The sequence below is a fragment of the Sturnus vulgaris genome, chromosome 2, assembly GCF_052056855.1.
Source record: "Sturnus vulgaris isolate bStuVul1 chromosome 2, bStuVul1.hap1, whole genome shotgun sequence".
In the NCBI taxonomy this organism is placed as follows: domain Eukaryota; kingdom Metazoa; phylum Chordata; class Aves; order Passeriformes; family Sturnidae; genus Sturnus; species Sturnus vulgaris.
Genome location: NC_142244.1, coordinates 69,332,273 through 69,354,561, shown reverse-complemented (window position 1 = coordinate 69,354,561; position 22,289 = coordinate 69,332,273). Strand labels below are relative to the sequence as shown.

General features: G+C 43.0%; 1 protein-coding gene across 1 annotated transcript; it reads right to left on the bottom strand.

The window, feature by feature from the left end:
• Positions 1 to 3,258: 3,258 nt before the first annotated feature.
• KLF5 (KLF transcription factor 5) lies at positions 3,259 to 21,575 on the bottom strand. Its single transcript, XM_014870949.2, has 4 exons — positions 21,351 to 21,575; positions 18,582 to 19,452; positions 17,485 to 17,544; positions 3,259 to 5,183 (listed from the first exon to the last, which is right to left on the bottom strand). The coding sequence occupies exons 1-4, from the start codon at positions 21,573 to 21,575 to the stop codon at positions 5,005 to 5,007; spliced, it is 1,335 nt and encodes a 444-aa protein (XP_014726435.1). The 3' UTR covers positions 3,259 to 5,004.
• Between the last annotated feature and the right edge of the window lie 714 nt (positions 21,576 to 22,289).

The following is a 22,289-nucleotide window of genomic DNA, read 5'->3' as shown; positions in this document are numbered from 1 at the left end:
CACATACAGGAAAACATTTGCCCCTGTTACAAGCACAGGGAGACTGGCAGAACACAAACAAACCACGTTGTTATTGTTTATGCCACGAATTCAAACCCGAGGCACGTGAAAAGGGTGCCCCAGCCAGCACTGGTGTGGCACTGGGCCACAGGCAGGCAGAGCAGGGCTGGGCTGGGGAGCAGTGGCCCAAGCCCATCACTGCAGATGCCCAGTTGAGTAGGAAGGAGCAACAGCAGGAGCTGGAGCTGTGGGAGCAATCAGAAATACAAATTAAACCTGAGACTGATGGGCAGCAGCAACAGAACAGGGCAGCAACCAGGAAGGGAAAGGGGTGAAAGGAAGCCTGCTTTAATAAGCTACCCTTGAGACCTCATTTCAGGGTGCTGTCTGCTGCCACCTGAACAGGTTCTCCTGCAGAAATAACTCACATTTTTAACCTTCATAGCTGAAGTTACTTTCTTTTTCAGTGTGAATTCACTTTGTCTCTGTAATACCCCTTCCCTTTCCCCATATCTCCCTCCCTCTTCCCCTTCGTCCCCTCATCCCCCCCTATTTAGGAGACTCCAAAATAAAGAAATTATCTACTCCTTGGAAACAGAAATTCATTGTAACATGTCTTTCTCAATCCAGTACACATAACAGGGAACACAGAGTTTTAAATTTCCCCAGCTGCTTGAAAATTTGGAGTGGACACTAGGAAGCACCCATTTTCTCCTCAGCTAACCTGTGGAGCTTGCTGCTGTGACAGGTCACCAAAAGCAAGTATTTGCCAGGATCCAGAACTGAACAGAATGTGCAAATTAACGTGCACACACACACCCCAATATGTATTTATATACATAAACAGCAACTACTTTTAGAAAGGACAATAACAACATCAAAGGAATCTGATGAACAAAGGTGCTCTTCATTTGCCGTGGATTGGCCTTTGCTGTAGAACTGCCACGGGCTCTCCAGTGGCCTGAGTCTGCTCAAATCCCAAATACCAAATTCCAAACAAGAAGCATTGGTGAGGGTGCTGGATACACTGTTGATGACAACAACAACCTGATGGTTAGTGCAGGAGAAGAGGAGTTAGTAAACAAAAGCAAAGTATGCAAGTCACTTTATTAAAAGCATACCCATTGGGCTGCTTCTGCTACTTACAGTGGCCAATAAATTCCCTCTGTCCTAACACACTCAAAGTGCCAGGATACATTATTCAGCACGTGAGTATCAACCACATTATTTTGGCTAATAGTAAGTTGTTGAGCTGGACTTTGTCCATGAAGGTCAATAGCAACACCACAATGGTAGCTGCAGAGCATGACAGAGCCTCATTACCCACCAGATTAAAACGAGGATCCCTGCAAGGATCCTCTGTGATGAAGGTAACAAGGTTCCCAAGTGGGCAGAGGCACCTCTGTGGATGATCAGGCTGTAGTCACATCAAAAACCATCAAAGGGACTCAGCACCCAGTCAAGTGGAGGACGAGGTGTTCATGTGGTCACAGAAAAACCAGTTGGCCCACTGGATTTTCTCTCTTCACATGGAATGATAATTCATGTTCTGACGGATAATTGGAGAGTTGAACTTGAGGGTGGCCTTGGTACCCTGGGGGACTCTGTGCTAACTGCTGTAAAGGAACTGAGCAGGGGCTCTGGTAACAGTGCTTTTTCTTGCAGATTTTCAGACCAGGCAAGCTGTTGAACTCCTGTATTAATGCTGTGCTCCGCAGCCATAGTGCTTGCCAGAAAAGAAGGCCCCTCTACTTCAGGTTTTGTAACATATTCTCGTGCATGGGTCTGTTCTCTCTCTCTGTTTGCATTAGGTTAAATGCTGCTGAAGTAGACAGGCCTAATTATGGCCTTTCATTCAAGATTAATATGAAGCCATTAGGCTGGTTTATGCAACCCTGTAGCTGAGCAATAGAAACATCTAAAACAAGTATGAGGCAATGTTAGAGACTGAAACCATGCAATCAGCAGGCTTCCATTGTGAAAAGGCATGGGAAACACAGGAGTGAGCACTGCCTTCATCCACTGACTTGAGACAAAACTCAGCAAAGAGGAGAGAGGGGCCACCAAACCCACCACCAGTCCAGCTCAGACCAAGGCTGAGCTAAACAGGGGAGCTTGCCAATCTTTATGCCCCCATTGCCGCTGGTACTCAGCACAATCACCTCTAGTAGCTCTTTCCCCATGACATGGACAATTGCCCAATTCATTTCCAGCTTCTTCTTCGAGCAGAAATGCCTCAGAGAAATTGGGTGTTTTTAATGACTGGACCAGGGAAGGGTAATGGCACAGCAACACTTCTGGGAGCTCTCTCTCCTGTGCTCCAAAACATTGCGCTTACTTTTGCAGTTGTGCAGTTAAGTGAGATGCAGGGAGATTTTCTCAGTAGTTAACTGGGTCTTCACTAACTTGGTAATGCCATCCTAGCTATTTTGCAAAAGGAAGGATTAGATGACATGAGAGAGACAATAATTAAGAGAGAAGAATCAATTGAAGAAAAATCAAAGTTTGATTGTAAAGAACATAGAATTTCAAGAAAGGATTTAGGAATCAGAGCTTATGAGACAATAATGGACTTTTGAATAAATGGTTGGTTTGAATATTAACATTTGCTAGCAAACTATATTTAAACTGACTCTTTCATTGGTTTTAAGATAAATTTCTTTTAAAAAGCCCAGCATGCCTTTTCTCTTGAAGCTTGGAAAAAAGAAAAGAGATGTACCCTCAGAACTGAACATATACAACCACATGAATTTTTCATGTGAACTGTAATTCCACTTCCAAGGGAGAAATACTGAAAAGAAGACACTGATGTGGAAGGCATTGCATAGTGCTGCTGTGGGACCTTCCTGCCTTTCTAGGGCATGAAAGGACCTTTTTGGAGAGCAATTTCTTTTGGGCAACACTCTCAATGAGTGTGAATAGGTTTTAACCATTTTGAAAGTGGGAAGGAATTTGTATACTCCTCTACACTCAACAGGTACCTTTGATTTCCCATCATGCTACTGTGGATGGACAACTGCAACTGTTTTCAGGCAACCAGTCACTTTATGTTCAGATGGCAGAAAAGCACCAACTCTTATCCCTTCACATTTATTATTTTCATCAGGACAGGATGAAGAAGTGCCAGGTACTTTCCAAAGAGGCAGTCTCTATGGAGAACAGACATTCTTGGCTTAATACTGTCATCATTTCCAGCTTCCACTGCAAAACACAGAACTTTCACTGTCAAAAGCTAGAGAGAGCACATACACGTACACACACATTAGGCACTTTGTTTTATTTTGCAAAAAAAAAAAAAAAGTCTTTATATATAAACGATTTCATTCTCTCTCAAAACATTCTACAACTATACAGCTGTTTGCTCCATCATTTGCATAGGAAATACCACAATACAAAAATAAGGTGAGGGGAGGCAAAAGAAGCAAAACAGCAACCAATTTCTGCATGTGTTTCGACGTATAAACATTTGAAGCCTTACAAAATTATTTACATCGTTTGTCAACTATTTACATTGAGAGCAACATTTCTAACTATAACAAACAAAACTATAATTTATCAAGTATACATAAAATTGTCTTAAAAAAAAAGAGTCTATCATATACCACAAATAAATAAAGACAAACAACAGTTTTAACAAAGCTAGGTTTTCCTGCAAGACCCTTTTTTTGGTATTTTGATTGTCTATTCTAGCCTTTGGTTGACAGCTTAATATTACGGCTTGTGAAGTTCAGACACTTACTGGGTTTGTTTGGTTTTTTCCTGTTGTCTGGCCAAATCCTACCTGGTCTAACCTCATCTTTGGCCCTTCATCTATGATTTCAAGGCTGAGCACGGTGGATCAAAGTCATTGTTAGCATAAAAGGGCACCATTTCATTGACTTCAGTGGAGTTTCAGCTACTTCTATCAGCAGTAAATTTTTCCCTGTGTGTGTCAATCTGAACAGTGGATTAACTAAACTGCACTGTAATTAAAAAAGAAATTACTGTATCATTTACCTTCGAGTAAATTACATCCAATATCCACATGAAACTAGATCATACTGGTGCTGAACCAGCTTTACATGTCTATGTATGAAAACTGCATCCTAAATCCTTCTTTTTAAAGGGATACTACGTTTAGCTTATAGTAAGAGGTTTAACATTCTGTGTTCATTTTAACTATCCCCGCTATTTCAGCTTCCAACATTTGACTTTACAGTTCATTCTGAATGTTTTGCCCTTTTACGCAATTTGAAAACAAACTCCTGCTTTGAATATTCAGTGCACACCATTGAGTTAACAGGTACAAAACATCTGACTAAATTGATACTATTTTGAGAGGTATTTAAGTAATTTTTTTTATAAATGTGCCATGTTATCAAATGTAAAACAACTGCTTTTATCAGATGTTTCTTAGAAAACTTCTGTATTAAACCTAAAAAGCTGATTTGCGTATTTACAAAATCTTTGTCATAGCAAACATGCAACACACAGAACAAAATGCTTTGTTCTATGGCTGTTTATGAATTTTTCTACGTATTTTATATCCACAGAATGGCTTAACATTAAAAAAAAACAAAACAACCCACATGTACTTAAGTATGTCCAGTGAAAACCTGGCAGATTACAGTTCATGGCTTTTCCACTGTGTGCATTCATCTGCATCCTCTCGTTAATTTGTTTATTAAACATTGTCACAATGACAGTGCTTTGGTCAAAACACTGCAAGAGGAAAAAAAAAAAGTATAAAGCTGCAACGTGTCGAGATATAATACTTGTAAAGAGATGAAACCTGCTGACTAAAGCCATATACATCATGAAAGCAAACAAACGACTGAACACTCTGGTAATTGTGATACAGTGTCTTCCCTTTTTCTGCATAAATATACAAAATATACACTTCCAGTTCCTTTTAAGATCTCTTTTAAATGGATATACTCAAAAATTCAACTAATTTCAGTTGCATGTCGAGAGTCAATAGGAAATTGCATAGATACGGAACAGCCCCAAGGAGCAGCCCAGCTCTCAGTTCTGATGCCTCTTCATGTGGAGCGCCAGGTGGTCGGAGCGGGAGAAGCTGCGGTTGCAGACGGCGCACTGGAAGGGCTTGGCCCCCGTGTGCTTCCTGTAGTGGCGCGTCAGTTCATCCGAGCGCGCGAACCTCCAGTCGCAGCCTTCCCACGTGCACTTGTAGGGCTTCTCACCTGGAACACAGCACGGAAACATGCAACTGTCAGCTGCCACTCCTCAGCAGAAAACTGATGTGAGCCCACACCGAACGGCACTGCTCTTCGATTACAAAGAGCTGACATATCCTAATTATTCGCAGCTCTACTCATCACACCCCAAACTAACAGCCCCTTTTTTCTTCAGCAAATTTTGCACTTGAAAGCGGGATTTAATAACTCATTAAAATGTACAAAACTTCCGAGCACGCACATTGGAGAGAGCTACAGTACAGAAATGGAGAGTTAAAAAGTCTGCATGACACGAAAACATGCTCCTTTACACTCATCACAGTATGAGAGGGAGCGGGGGAAAAAAAGCATTCTTGTGACAATCTAGCCTGGCTTATAATTTACACTTGCACCTTTCAAAAATGGGTAATTTAAGTTACATAGTGCTTTTTTTAAGAGGTCTGAAATGGGAAAGAAGACTTCTTTGCAGTGTGCAGATCTGTTCAAGAGCTTCTGATATGTGAAGAAAGGGGCACAGTGTGCCACAAACACAATGGAGATAGTATTTTCTAAAATGCTGCAACCAATAAAAACTTGTGGCTAGGGCTAGCTATAAATAGGAGAAAGCACCTCCAAGTTCAAAGCACCCATTTTCAGAATGAAATGTCTTTAATCAGGTGCTTAAATTGCCGTATTTTCAGGTGTCAAGTGCTTGCTGTCTTCAGCAGTCTATACTGACATAGAAGGAACATGGCATCTGAAAACTTGCTGTGTTACAGCAACTTCAAAATATTCACCTAGTCTTGAATAAACTGGCCCAGGCACCTGAAATGTTCACATTCATCCATTTTAGAACCAGAAACACGGTATTTTAAGCATGCCTACAATTTACAGGTGTTTGTTGAAATGGGAGAAATATAATGACTTCTGTGTGAAACCAGAATTTTACATGGGTAAGAACACACCTGCCTAGCAGCTTGTGTGGGCATGATGTCACCATACAAGCAAGCTTCATACAAATAAAGAGGTTAATGTTTGATGTTGTTTGACAAAAACACCTTACAGTTGTGAGAGTGAATTGTTATCTATATATTTTGTAGTCATTTGACCCATTTGGCAAGAAGAGAAAGAAAACCGAGGGTATCAAAGCACTTGGCAGTACCTTCATCTGGAGCAGAAACTGACCAAAGCTGAGCTTTTCAAACAGTTCTTTCTAATCCACTTTACAGATCTTCTAGGTCTACACTGGCCCCAAACCTTTACATGGACAGTCTCAATCCTACTGCAGAGTGAAGTGCCTCCTACTTTTCCCAGTTTTATACTATATGTGCACATAGAAGAGAGGGGCCAGGATCCTCCAGTTAAGAGTGTTTATTCTACATCAGTTATGCAGGTAACACCATCTGAGAAACTCCAAAACATTACTTCAGAGGCACTTATTTATCATGCAGATGAAATTATGAAACTGCTTTTGTCTGGGAGTTTCTACTGCTTTGTCTGATCAACTAGAAACTTTTCATCTACTACTGAGAGTAGAACCAGCCTTTTGCTCATAATGGGGATTTGACTTTGTACTGGTAGGTGTTGTCACAACCAGAACTAGGCCTTTTCAAGAAAAACTAACCACCCACCCACCCAACAATCTCTTTGCATCAACAGCAACAGGGATTTGTTGAAATCATGGTGGAAACATAGCCCTTAGGAAAAACAAGAGCCTAGCATCACCTCTCACAGAATCTGTAATTATTTGGTGGACCACAAATCAGAAGAGAAATCATCACAGATTTCTGTCACAGCTGAATTAACTCTGAGTAAATTCTGATGCTGATGGAAGACGGGAATGATCTATCATATAGGGTTCTTTTTTGCTCCGTGCAACACATAACTGTAAGCTAAAATACACCTTTCATTCAAACCAGTGCCTAAAACTTTTCTAATAACAGTGAAGCTAGGTGAGAACACATTTGGTCTTCACAGTAGAATGGCAGGAAAGGTCCCTATTCAGTGAGGGATCTTTTGCTCCACTATAGATGATCCTCAGTGTATTTTAACTGGGTCAACAGTGGAGGCTGTAAAAGCCTCTGTTGCTGATCCAAAGGCACAGCACCAGGGAGATAATCTTTGAACACTTTGTGTTAAAGCACATGTGCAGACACAGAGGTTACACAAAAGTATTACTCCTGTATTTGAAATGTCATTTAGAGATAGTGTATTTATTTATTTTCCTCCTTTCTTTCTCCTTTTTTCCGTTTGCTTTAAATTCTTCCTTGAAAGCCTTCACTCAAAACTGCCATATTATACTTGACACTGAACTCACAGTGCTGTGAGAGTGACACCCTCCCCGTCCAGGGAGAGCATATACAGTCACGCCTTTATCTACAAATGCTTCTTCTTGTGCTTTGCAGAATTATACAGGGAATGACAGAGGGCAGGAAAACAGCACTAATAAACAAAAGCCTAGGAATATCCAGACCGGACCGGAATGGGGACCTGGAGATAAAGATCTGTTTCCAAGTCTGGCACTGAGGAGGTATGAAGTACACTGAGTGTCGGATCGTGCTGCACTGTACAAACAGCCTCAAAGTTGTCCTGTGTAGGTGACACCTGACCCTGTCAGAGTCCAAACAACAACAAAAAAAGCTGTCCCCATTAAAGCTTTTCCTAACACGCGAGCAGCCTCAGCAGGTGTTGGGAAGGCTCCTGGCAGAGGAAGTGCCAGCGTGCCGGCAGCCTGGGCAGCGGCGATCCCTGGGTGCCACAGCGTCCCCGGCAATGCTGAATCCCATAGCCAGAAGCCCCATGAAACTCCAGGGCACTCGGCTTTGTAGAGACGCTCACCACACTGTCGTGGTCACATCACTGCCTGCCACAGCCTCAGATCCTCCTGGGCAACAGCGCTGCTCCGGGGAGAAGCTCGGGCAGTGCCATGCAGAACAGCACTGCTCCTCCTTGCTGGCAACTTCTGCAGACCCGAGCTAAACCAAGCACTGCTCAGGGGATGAGCAGAGGCAACGAGCTGGTGCCTTACTCAGATTGTTTTAATAGTGTTACTTTTATGTACTGGAAATTAAAGCCGGAACGCTGCTTTTAACCCCTGCTTTGGCCAACAGTGAGAACTGGAAAATGTATTTTTAGTGCCAGTGTAGAGGCCCAGATTATTTTGAATAAATCCTAGGGGTAAAATACTGAATATCTATGTTTGTAATGCTAGTTTCCGTTGGAAAGTTCTATTTAAGAACTGAATCAATTTCAAATGTTTTCCTTTTGGGCAAGGAGGAAGGGGGGGTAAAAAAAAGTAGGTGGAGATTAATTTTCACTCCTTTAGAGCAAGCAGAAGAACAACCAGCTGGTAGTATTTTCTCTCTATCAACCTATACACACGCTTTTTGTCATTTAGCAGAAGTAAGAACTTGGTTAAAGTTCCTGCAAGCAAAGGAAAAAGAGTCTCACATATTTTCTGAAGTGATCCTGCTACTTTGCTGTGCTGACTTTAAATCTCTGAGAAATCTGGGTTGAAGACTTATGTTTTTAAAAAGCAGGTATACACAACAGGGGACACTGAACTCTTTATCCACTGTTTTCGTTGGCTACATAGTAATGTAAGATTTGTTTACTTTAATGATTGTGCGAAATACAGTAGCTGTAAAGTTTCAGAAGTATTTGGTTTTCCTCCAGCAATTTAGGGCTTCTATAGGGTGTTAAACCAAGAATGCCACTGGCCATCAAACACGAGGGCAGTACGGCTCAGTTACTGGAACACGATCACGGTATCAAACAGATATTTCACTGTAAAAGCAAGAAAACAGCTAACTCCTCCACTTCAGGGGAGCTTCCACGGGATTTGTTAGAATGTCAACACTGTTCAACTAAAACACCATGGAGGAAGCTGGTACCGATTTCCAGCCAAATAGCACACTCCAACCCTTTCTTCCCAAGCCAGAAATATTATACACAGCACTTCTGGGAAACAGAACTGCTTTCCTTTAAATTATACTTCAACAGGATAGGGATTTCATAAGTTTAATTGGATTTCTGCACAACCTCCTTCCAGTATCAATGGTTTATAATATTTTGCTAGGCTTATACATCGCAAAATATATTTTTAAGTTCCTGAGCTCTTAATATGTATCCATTCTCCAGTTTTAAAAAAAATACATTTGTGGAGCATGAGAATGAGACTTGTATTTGAGCACAGAAATTTTAAGCCTTAATGTTTAGATTGGAAGGTATTTTAAAGAAAGCACGCAGCAAGAGATAAGGGAGTTTAACCTGAAAGGAGACTATTTTGCTTCCAAAGTGCCTATTTGTTATAAAAAAATTATTCATAATGCTGTGAGATTACAAGGATGTCAAAAGGACGTTTAGATGTTCACACATATAATATGCTACGCTAACCAGTCACTTCAACAGATAAAATCTCCCCCAGCAGATCCCATGGTTTGGGTTTCTTATCAACACCACAAGGCAGTGGTCTGGACCAGTAAAGCACACACACTGCGTTGCCTCTTCTCCCTTTAATTTATCTTCTGATTAAGTTGTGTCAAAACGCACCAGTTGCTTTCCTAACATTTAATTCTAGTTGCTGGCAGTGGCCCTCATGGCCATGCTCATTTGGGTAAGGCACAGTGCCACCAGTGGGGGGGAGACGGTCATTTTGGAGACACCCTCTATCTTCAACACGCAGCCTCTGTTCAAGAACATGTTTCTGTTTAAAATCGTTCAGAAAAAACAAGTCACTGACAGACTCCATTATTGATGACTCTCCCCATTAACAAGAAAATAAGCTTCCTTTTTTCACCGAAGAGTTTTATGACCTTATTTCTGCAATTCACTGCTAGGACGGCTTTCTTTAAAAATAAAGTTGTAAACAGCAAGGGCTGGATTTTCAAACCTAAAGTTAGGTAACTCTATTGGTATGCAGAAATCCAAATACAGATATTACAACAGCCAATGCCTGAAACTTTACTTGTTTCCTATCAGAAATTTCTGTCAGAGCAGCGAGTTTCGAGCTTCCTTAAGGAACAACAAATAGTACACTTTTCAGACTCCAAAATTACAACACCTGATTACAGTTCACAGGGGTATAAAAGTATAAACACAGCCCCCTCCCCCCCTCCAGTCTTGCCATCCTTTTAATATTACTTGTGATTATTATGGAACTATTTCTAGTGGCAAGTAGCTGGCCTTAAAAAATATTCATGTAGGTGTAATAAAATTGTGGCAGGCACAGCAGAAGTTTCTGTACCAAAACTGCATCAGTTATGTACCTAACCTTTATCATCTTCAGCTTTAAAACAGATTATTTAAAAGATTTTTGTTGTCTCAAAGCTTTCTGGTGCATTTGTTTTCAAATTTTTCACATGTTAACATCAGTTGTCTTTATTTCCTAACATGCTATAGCCTCAAATTTTAGAAAAAAATATGAACAAATTATATGTTTTTCCTGTTTTAGTTTGCTCGAAGCAGTGTTTCTCTAGATCACAGCACCATAGTTTTAAACTCTAACTGGGTGATCATACCTGAAAGTAGTTACTGGGGTGTATGTCTGCAAGCATTCAGAAGTTTTTTGCTCCCAACATTTACCTAAAGTCAGATCTTGTTTCTCTTATTGACTAAGTGCTAAGTGCTGTAGTCATCATTAAAAGCAGCTTTTTGGCTTAGTTTTGGGTTGTTTTTTTCTGAGAACAGAAAGCTGGATTTTCAAAATAAATAATCCCTCAGGCGTTTAAAAGATCTTTAGTGCACTAAAATTCTCAGTTGTCCAAGATGGAGATGGATGAGAGGGCTGACAGCAAGCCAGGTACATCCACCTTATTCTGTGAGTGACAAAAAAAATTTAGTCCTTGAAATATCCATCCACAAATGGTATGAATGAGCAATATATGCTGCACACTTTTAAATGCAATAAAGTCTCTGCCTACTATTGTAGCGGCTAAAGGGGTACCATTAAATACTACTTCACAATGAAACAGCATTTTAAGATATTTTGTAACAGAGAGCTTTGAGCTCAGCACAAAGTCCAATCACTGATAAATGAAGCATGAACGGGAATAAAAGATGGTGATCAAAGAGGACAGTGAAAGGAATTCACTGCCTGACTACAGAGGTGCAGAAGGCATTACCTTCTCAGCACTCCCACCAGTGCTAGAAGCACACTTATTTTGCTAAGTGTTGTCTTACGCAGTTCAAGGATTAGTGGGGAATCTTGACTGCCCTGTGCAATGGTTTATTTTCTTTCTGGTATAACATTCTGTCTTAACAGAGGTGGTCTCTCTTCAAGGAGATATGCAAACACAGAGGGAAGGAATTTTTTTAAAGTAGGTTTATAAGAAAACCATGCCATTTGGGGTGCACGGCTGTGTCTACACATCCTGTGCTGAAGAACACATTTCCTCACCTAAGCCTTTGGTACAAGAACTGCTCTTTAGCTCTCTCACCAGTAACAGCGGCTTTTGTACGGTCAGATAAGAGGTGCTCTTAAAATGGAATTTATTAAACACATACTGTAGACTTCCAGATTTCCATCTACTGTATGCACACACACACCAAAAGAAAAAAAAAATTAAAGCAATACATTAAAGGTATTTTAACTCAAAGCAAAGCGCTGTACACTTGCTAAAATCAAAGGTTTTAATATGTCCTTAATCAGAGTTGTTAGAGATCCCTGAATATAAATAATGCAGCCTGACAGGACAGGAATGCTGCTACCAAGATACTCAGACTAAACTAGGACATTACTTAAATGTTTCTAATCTTTCACCAATGGGAGGTGCAGGTCATCTAACAAACAACAAGCAACACACTATCCTGGCTGAAACCAGGAGTCAATCGTCCCAGTCAAGCCTCAAATTAATTACAATAAGGAATGTCTGATCAAATAATGGAAAGTTTTAATCATAATCACTGGCAATTGCTGTGAATCTTGGGAATATATTAGCCTATGTAGGGCGGTCTCAAAATGAACTATATTTAAAGCTGGTCTCTTAGGTCAACAGTTTCTTTATCAAGAATCAAATATCCTGGAACTGAAGTTTAATCCTCTCAGGGAGCAATTGACAGAAACAACAGTTTTTTTAAGCTTTCATGCTTAGAGGGACTTTCTAGGCTTTTAATCAAAAAGAAAATATTAGGCTTTTCTTTTCAGTATCTAAAATCTAACAGGAATACCCTCACCTGACACCTCGGAATTTAATTCCTGCTTCATGTAAGTTGTATGCTGGATGCCGGTGAGAATGATCAGTAATATGTAAATAAAATTTAGGTTTATGCTGCTAAGATTTCAACCTCTTTTGAGCAACACATTCAAACACTTCCCATTCAGCTTATGACTGTAGATAAAGAACCAGATCAACTATTTCCAAGGCCTGTGATCATTCATGAAGCGTTTGAAAAAAATGCATTATTTTCCCTTAAATTGTGGTTTGCAAAGGAAAATAATGTACTTCCATTTCTCACACAGGCAACTAATGGATTTAGCAGAATTCATAAATAAAAGATACTACCATACTCTTCAGCAGTGTCTAGCAACACTATACTTTAATGCACTTCGTCAACAGTTTTATTTAACTCTCTTCCACTTTTCCTTATGGTCTCTATCAATGATGGCATTTACTGACAGCTCCTTAAAGTGTAATCTATGCAACTGACCCATTTAACAGGTCAAAGAAGCTGGATCTGCACAGAAATATTACTTAATTGCTGTTTTCACTATTTCAGGATGAGGTTTGCTATGGTTGCAACCGTGAGCAAGGCGTAGTATTTTGGGGACTCTATTTGTCATCGGTACACCATGAGCGAAATCCCTCACCAAAGTCTTGGTATGATTTGAATTCATACGTTTCCCCAATGTGCATTTCTTCCAGCAGGAGCACAGCTACTGTCTTCCCTTCTGAAGAGGGAGGGAGCATCCTGAATTCCCGGGTAGATGGCACCACCCTTAACAAGTGTCCCTAACACAGGTATGGTGAACTGAGAGCACCAGGTCCCAGGGACTGCCAAGTCTATTACTTACAACTGGTTCTAAGTCTGATGTACCATCGGTCTAATTCTGAATCTATTGAGGCAGAGATCTAAAATAAAATAAAATGTTTTAACACCTTGAGGTACCGCACAAGTCAGCAGCTGTTCCATGCCTATATAAACATTTGGAATAACCAGGGACAGTGGAAGTATTTTGAGTGCATCCCATTAGAGAAATGCCATTTCTCTTGAGTTATCTCGGCTTCCACTTCCCATCACCAAATACAAGCTAGATCTATAGATAGAGATGAAATAGTTCTGCAGCTAATGCTAGAAACTATTAATGGCAAGCCCACCATGTGACCAGAGAACATGCCTGTACAAAGACTCTGTATTCGGAAAACCAGTACGCAGCTGGAAAATGTCCTCAATGTGCGTGCCTTGATGTGTTCAAAACAATCACAGATTCTCCTCTTAAAAACACACACAATTCTGAAGTGTGCAGCTGCTCACAGAAATAATTAACACCCCTCCCCAGCCCCATAGGCAGCTGTTCTGCAGCATTACAGGTAGCATACAGGTAACAGTATCCCAGGTGCCTGCACAGCCAACAGTCAATATCCACAATCCAAATGTTTGGCATATAAAGAAACCTAAAAGGATACGTTATAGGAACGCTGTTTCTAAATGATTACTTGATATATATGTATATACTTGGATGCCAGAAGAAGAACTGAATGAAGTTTATCTGCAATACACAAGTAACTGCCTTTCCCTGAGATTTGGCACACATTTCAGTTTGGACATACAGAGCTTTCAGATGGCTTTGCTGCTGAACAGCCCATGATAAATGCACAACCCCCTCACACATTAGATACCGCAGTTGCACAATGCTGGGTACAAAACAAAACTCGTTCCATGACGAACAGGTAACATTATTTTAAAAGAAACTCCCTGCTTCAAAAGATCAAAAATCCAACCTGTTTTGAAAGATGTTCCAATAGGTACTTTAAAACAGAGTTTTAAAGCACATTTTTACCTGCTTCAGAAGCAACTAACATCAAATTCAGGTATCATACTGAAGCGGTTTAAGGTAACAAATTGAACCACACATCTGCTCCATAACTGCATGGAAACGGATGAAAAGTGTTCTGTATCTTTTCAACACTCGAACCTTTGTTCATATGCTGTTTTGGAATTGCCAGTTTACCAACTAAAATTCATTTCATCATGAACAAATGCTAAAGCATTACGCAGGGAAAGAAAAACTTGTGCCTACTTCAGCAACTGACAAAAATACATAACCTATCTTAACTCTTAACAGGAATACTGGATTCCTGATCAATACCAAGAGAACAGTGTAACTGCATTAAATCAGCATAACTGTATCACTTTATACCACCTGACTTAGTGTAAGGTAAACAGCTTGGCAACACCTAAGAAGAAAAATATATGGGATTTTCCTCTTACCTGTTTCCTATAATTTTGTTTAGTTGTAATTTATAAAATCTGTGTGCTCATATCTGAACTGAAAAAAAATAGACTACAGCCTACATTCCATCTATCAAAAGTAACATTCCCCTTAGGTTTGTTCTCAAAGAACATCTATTAAACCCAGGGAAAGCCTTTCAGAAGAGAAAGACTGCTAAATAAATACTGTGGAAAGGCTGAGATTTTCCAATACAAAAGGAAAACCATGAGGTCTGACTTTTAATGGCAGACAAACTTTGCTGCAGGCTCTTTTATTTTAAGATGACAGATTGCTGAGAAGGGCGGGGACTGGTTGGGATGAGAGAGAGACTGCAGCCAATTTTAAAAGGTATTGTTAAGAAACTAAGAATAAGGAGAGAACAACTTCAGTGGTCCATGATTACTAAAGAACGGGTTTAGCCAGATAAACAGGTCTGCTATCCCTGAAGGGATTTGAAAGAATATCACACACAACTTTATTAAAACGGCTTACGTGACATTTGCTTTAGACTTTGAAGGTAAAAGCTTCACAGAGTCCTATAAAAATGTTTTAAAACTAAGAAATCAAAGCTGATTAGTGCTGTATGAACTCACAGTTCTGGGGGGATGGGATGAACAGAGGCACATCTCCTAGTTTAGGTCTCGGCATTGATCCCTTTGGAGATCAATAGCGAGATTCCCTTGCACTCTTGGGGAAGGCTGAGCAACTTCACAGGTTTCCCTGAGTTTGCACGCCTTTACTTTAGCATTCCTTAATCGACCAAACGTTAAGTCAGAGATCTGGCTCTTAAAACACACTTCAACCGTATGTTAAGGCAGAGATCAGAATCGCTGCTGGAAATCTTCAAGTATGAAGTGAATATTCAGGAGAGTTAAACTAATCCAAACTCTGAAATACTGCAGGTAACAGGATACGGACTCACATTCTTGCATGTAATGCACGCTTTTGACAGTTTATCCCTTCATTCACCTCCCTAGAAGACCCTTTGTATTACAGACCTGCTTAAGTTCACTAGATTTTTATCTAAAACAACATTCTTGTTTCCATGAATACATCAGCTCCTCTGACCTTTGCACATTTATCCACATTTCTAGGTAAAAAAGTGAAGGCAACAATAAACATTAGTGACCCTAAGCAATATATGCTAGCAACGAGGTATGTATTTCTATGCATACAAGAATTAACTTTGTAAACCCTTAAGTCATTACTACTCAAGGTACAAAAAAAGATATACATTGATTTAAAAAAGGAAAAGCGTTCATTTCAAACGCTGACTATGTAGTGTTAATGTTTAGACTAAAGCTTTGCTTTTATCTCTCTTCCTAGTTATTTTATAATAGCAATCAAGATATTTAAAACTGCTATTTAGTTCCTGAAGTGAGGAAGTGGAAATCGTACACTTAAATTTACAGATTATTATTAAACGGGGATTCTACTCTCTGACACTACTCAGATTTACAGCCTCATGAAAATATTCCTTTCTTACTAAACTTACTGCTACTGAGTGATCATATATATTAAGAATAATTTTAACAGCCTTGGTGTTTAGTTTGTCACTAATGCAAAACAATAATCTTTTAAACCTGCTTTTCATTTTTCACTGTACAACACAAGATTTCCTTAGTAACACTTAGTCAGGACACACTCAACTTCTTCACAATAATCTAACAATCCATTTAAAATAGCTGCTGAACAGGCGACCTTGTTTCCATAGAGATAGTGAAACATTTTGTTAGACCATAGCTCAGGACAAGTTTTGATTTAAGCTTAGGTGAAAATTCACTCCTTGAACGGCACAGCCGTAGCCCTGACAGCTCGCTTCAATAACAAAGTTGCTTGAACTGTGACTTGTGTTCTGCCCTAATTCTAAGTCCATGCATAAAAGAACCGGGGTTCACACGGACTTCTAAAATCAGGAGTCACGGTCCTTTCATTTGTTTTTTTTACAAATTCAGTCATGTGCTTTTCACTGATTTAGCACGAGTGGTTCTGTACCAATATCCCAGCAAAGAACTGTCCTAAAGAGTTTCAGATGTGCTGGTAGTGATCTATGTTTTTTTTCCTTCTCTCCCTCTGTCCTTTTTCCCCCTGCCTCAGCAGGTGAACACTTGGGAAGAGCATCTGGGGCAGTTCCACCTCCCAACCACTTTCCTGGGCACTCACAGCTCCTCACACACACAACCAACACTGTCCCCAGCCCCGCTCATCTCAGGCCCAGGAACAGGGACTGCCTCTGTAGCTGTGAGCAGAGCTTGATCCGGGTACAAAAGACAACTGTGACACACTGACACTTTTAATTTTCCTCATTTTAATGTCTTTCCTTGACATAATAAAATTTTTTTAAAAATCGAAATTATGTCTTTTTTTTAAAAAAAAAAAATAAATATGGAAAACACCTGTCTTTCAAAAAAATAATAAAGCCCCTTAATGCCAAGGACAAAGTAAGTGGACACATCTTGAGAATTTTCACGACGTTTGTGAAAAATTCTAAGATTAAATAATCTAAAAGGTCATGAAGAAAGCCAAAGCCAAAAACTTCTATCTACTCAGACAAATCTTCAAAACTAGAACATCTTTACTATGTTTAATTCACTATTCCAGGAGGAAAAATGATTTTTTAAAACATTTTAATGGCATTTTAGACTGAAAAGGAAAGTTTCCATCTACTTTATTGTCAGCTATTTTGAGTTCCACTGAGGTTTAACAAAACTGCATTAATAGAACAAATTTTACTTCTCAGTGACCAATCCTCAAATATTTCGTAGCTGAATTGCCAGTCTGTCCCCACCACTCTAGAGAAAACAGGGAGAAGCTGGCAGACCCAGCGTGCTTGCTTTGTCAGAAAACGCTTCAGCCACGGACGAAGGAGAGAGAGCAAGAGAGTGAGCAGATACATACCTGTGTGAGTTCTCAGGTGCGCTTTTAAGTGAGAAGACTTTGTATAAACTTTTGTGCAGCCTAAACAAAAAAAAAGCAAAGAGGCTTCAGTAGGGAGAACAGAAAAACTCTGTTTAAACTTCCTCATTCAGTGCCGGGGTACTATCTGGACACATTTAAGTTTACTGCTCTCTAGCATAATTTTTGCCATTCAGAAGCAAAATTTTATATAGAAAATTCCTAGAGATATGCTGCTTTACAGGGAAAAGACAAAAACATGTATGCTTCTGGCTGACTTACTGCTTTGTAATGTAGTACATAGGCCAATAGCTGCTACAGTCTATGTACAGTAACACCTGCTACGTAAGTCAACAACTTAGCAGGGCTTCTTTCTTTTTTAAATTTCCAAGAGGACCTGATCAAGACAGACTCCGTGTCATCATCACACAGGGCTCAACACAACTCTTCCACTGGGCATTTATTTTATGGCACACCGAATGGGTGATGTGGCACCAAGAGCTGGTGAAGGGGGAGCAGCAATTTCTCTCTACACTACAATGGGTTTGCACGCCCTGTATCTGGGGTCACGTACTATGTGGAGGCACGCTTCCCAGTCAGGTCCCTCTTCCCCTTCAGTGCAGAAGGCAATCCATCTGCAGACAATTTTCAGAGATGGTTTTAATGGATTTATGAGGGCAGCTGAATCTTCTGTTCATAACAGGGAAGAATGGTCATGGCCTTGGCTACTGGGAGCTGAAATTATTCTTGCAGTGCCAGAAAATTCAAACAGAGCTGTACTGCACTGGACAAACTGAGCCCCTGCTCCATCACGAATATTGGATAGTCACACTGATTTAGACCAGCAAAGGCCAAAATTTTTAGTTTTTATTTTCTACAGAGTCCATACTTTGTAACATGGGAAAATGAGCTCAAGAGAATGTGAGAGTGTTCCACTCAAAATAAAACAATGACAAAGACAAATTCTACTTGGACAAAAAACTATTTGGTTGTCCCTAGGTGTAGACCACAGCTAAAGAAAACCACTTATACTTCATTCATGATTATTCACACTATTTTTTTATTGCAACAACTGGGATTTTTTTGCACAGATTGCTTACCTGGGTAGTCACAGTAGTGGATACGTCTTTTCTCCAAATCTGGGTTACTTCTCCTGTTGTATCTGACAGGTTGGATGTTCTGGGGGGTTATGGGCAGAGTCGCTGGTAAATTTGGGTTGTGAATTGCCAGCTTGGAAGCTATAGTTGCGGCGTATGATGGAGGAGGGGTTAAATTCTGCAGCATCTCTGCTTGTCTGTCTGGACTTCCAGGCTCTGAGCTCGGGGGTGAAGGAGGGAAGTAAGTGGCCTGCTGCTGCAGAAACTGGTTTGGCATGGTGTAGGTACAGGGGGGGATGCCCTGGAACTGTTTCATCGCAGTCTGTGGAACAGCCGAGGAGAGCGTGTTAAGGCCCGCCATGGCTGAGGGCATGGAGACATTGCTAAGGGAGTCCATCACGGCTGCCTGAGGAGCGGCGCTGGGCATGTCTAAATCCGGTGAGCTCAAGAGCTGATACAACTGGCCTTGCTGGGGCGTGATGGAAAGATGGACATCTGGAGTAGGAAGCTCCTGCTTGATGAAAATGTTGTTCACATCAGGAGTCTGGTGGGAGCTGAAGATGCTGGTAAATTCTGGGAGGGCCTGAGTGGGAGCAGGGGCAGGGGCAGTAGTTTCGTTCTGGTGGCTGAACATGCTGCCCGGCTCTGTCTTGATGTGGGTTACACAGGGTCGCTGAGATTTGTACAGGCCAGTTCTCAGGTGGCTGATGTCGGGCAGGAAGACGTTCATGTTGATGCTGTAAGGCAACCCTTCGCTGTCAGTGAAAAACTGGTCTACAACCGAGGCACTGTCTCTTCTGTATTTCTTGTGTTCAGGGATGACGGAAACGGGTGGGAGCTGAGGTGCCAGGTATTTCTCCATTTCACATCTCGTCTACAAAGACAAAACAGACCATAATCCATATGATTTTTTACCAGCTAAAAAAGATGATGGCATCCAAGTCATGTGAGGCTTTACAAATAAAAGGCTATACTGTTCATCCAGCTGCAGGACACCTACAGAGGAAGTTACGAATGCTCACACTAATGAAAACCGGCTTGATTTTACAATCAGCACACTGATCAACATCATCAAGGACAAGGAGATAAAGTCACAGTACAAAGTGTTTACACATTAAGACAGATCTGATGTTTCAGCATACACAAACTTTCATCTTTTATGCCTAAAAGACAGTGCGAGGCGCAGAAGTGACAGGCACTCTGCCTAATCTGCAGATCTCCTGCTCTGGAATTCACTGCTCGAGCAGGGTGACTGCCTATCTGTTTCACCCGCTTCTCTTTGAAATGCTAACTGCAAAAGCCACATCCTCAGCTGACTGTTTGAATACTAATACTTCAAATAATGTTTATATATATATATATATATATATATATATATATATATATATATTCCATACTTCCATGATTTTTCATCTCTTAGAAAAACAGGATTTAATTAGAAATACAAACGCCAAAGTGTAAAGTTATTAATAACATCGAATAAAAAGGAGACGGTTGACTACATCAGAGTACTCTATGTGTAAAGTGTCTCCAGGACTACGCTTAAACCAATAATAATCTATGCAGTGTATAATTGTCTAACAGCGTGATAAACATGTCCCTATCCATGCCTCGGTTCTCGGAGAGCTCTTTAATTACTGGAAAATCATCCTCTTAGCACAGTAGTGCGAGAGAATCCGTGGGTGGCTGGAGCCCTATACATTACTGGTGTACAGTCATCGGCAAAACATTTATCATGCACTCTCCAGTGGGCAAATGCTACATTCCCCCCTGCCCTGTCAAGAGAGCGCTCATACCAGACCCGTTTAGCACCCCGCAAGCGAAAGCAGCTGACAAACAGCAACTCTGCCCGAAAGTGGATTTTAGAGGACCTTTCTTCAAAGACCCCCGGTAAACACCACAAACAAACACAGCCGCCTTCCCGTCCCTTTGATCTGGATCTGCCCCGACATGCCAGGCTACTTTTTCCAGCTCTTGTTTACGAGTAGAAGGCAGCCCGCTTTGAAGACGCGGAGTTATTTACTCGTTAGAGAAGACACCACGGAAAGTCAGCGCCCGACGGAGCGCTGCCCGGCACCGGGGCTCCCTCCCCGCGGGGAGCCGCCCCTGGAGCCGGCACCGTCCGCGGGCTGGAGCCCGGCTGCGGTTGGCACCTTCCCGCTTTTAGCTCCTCCAGCTGTTTGCCTGCGGATCCGCTCCCAAACAGGCTCTTGGGACAGGCACAAAGTCCTGGGAAGTCCCCCCTTAGCAGTGAGTCGTGTGCTCTCCCCCCCCGCCCCCCGAACATGACTCCTTGCGTGGGCGAGGAGGACAGGCGGCCGCTCTAATTCTGCCGCCGGGCAAGTGCGAAGGCAGCAGCTGTAGCTTTCAACACACCCGCGGGGGCAGCCCCGCTCCCCCCGCCGCCCCGGGACGGCCCGGCCGCTGCCTCCGGAGCCGCGCCCCGCCTCGGCCCCGGCCGGCTCGCCGCGCTCCGCCGGCGGAACACGGGAGCGCTCCCCGCTCCGCGGAGCTCCGCACGGGCGGGATGGGCGGCGTGCCCGCTCCCCCGCACACACACACATATACACTTACACACACGTATACACACACACATACATTCTGCCGCCACGGCCCCCGACTTCGGTGTCCGCCGCCCTCGCCCGCGGACCGGCCCCACCCAGTCCCGCCCGCTCCGCAGCGGCCGCCCTGGCCGGGGCGAGGCGCGGTGGCCGGGGGCTGTGCGGGCACCGAGTGCCCACCGGCGGGCCGTGAGCGGTGCCCGCTGCCTACCTGCACCATCTCCTCCGCCGGCAGGTTCGCACCGCCGCCCCCGCCGCCGCCTCCCGGGTGCTGCTGCTGCGGCGGCGGCGGCTGCTGCTGCTGCTTCAGGTCCTCTCCGGGGAAGATCGCTGCCTCCCGGGCGCCCAGCACGGGCTTCAGCTGCGCAAACACCGGCTCGTCGGGCTGCTGCACGGGCCCCAGGCGGGCGGTCATGGTCAGCACCCTGGTGGCCATGGGGCTGGCGGCGGGCGCGGCGCGGACGGGCTGCCCGCCCCGGCGCAGGGCGAGTGACCCGCGGGCGGCTGCGGGCGGCTCCGGGCGGGCGGGCGGTGGCTACTCGTGTGCTCACTCCCCAGGAGCACCAGCCCAGAGCGCATCCACTCCCGTATCGTCAGTGCCTCCGCCTGTACCTGGCCGCGGGTATCTACCCGGTGACACACGCCCGCCTCTATTTCACCCTACTCCACCCCCAGCCCCCCCTCTACCCCACCCAGCCCGGAGAGGGGGCCGGCCCTGCCGCCCGCCCTGCCTACGGGGAGCGCGGGCAGCTCCTCCCCGCCGCCCGCTCCGGCCCGGCCCGCTCCGGCCCTGCCCCGCAGCGGCGGCACCGGCGAGCGCGGTGCTGATGGCGGAGCGGTCCCGGTGCCGGTGCCGGTCCGGCAGGGCGGTACCGCCCGGCCCAGCAGCCGGGGAGCGGTCCCCAGCGCAGAGTCTCTGGAAAGGAGCGGCCGGCGCGGCGCTCGCCCCGGAGTGGAAGCGGGTTTTCAGCAAGTGCGGCGCTCCGCCGAGGCTTCTCTCGTGCTTTTACTATTATTTACAGTCTTGTAAAGAAGCACTGCTAATGTGGGCGCTTTAAAACAACTGTCTTGTCCTACCTTTCATCTTTTAAAGGGTTTTAAAGGCAGTCGTTCAGATTTATTGTTTTTTGTCCTGAAGGCAACTCGTACT

What these genes read in the sequence shown, in the direction of transcription:
- KLF5 (XM_014870949.2), bottom strand. Translation starts at nt 21,575, where the DNA reads ATGGCCACCAGGGTGCTGACCATGACCGCCCGCCTGGGGCCCGTGCAG. An exon ending in CCACTACTGTGACTACCCAG is followed by an intron (nt 17,545 to 18,581) that starts GTAAGCAATCTG and finishes TTTTTTGTTTAG; the next exon opens with GCTGCACAAAAGTTTATACA. An exon ending in GCACCTGAGAACTCACACAG is followed by an intron (nt 5,184 to 17,484) that starts GTATGTATCTGC and finishes GCTGTGTTCCAG; the next exon opens with GTGAGAAGCCCTACAAGTGC.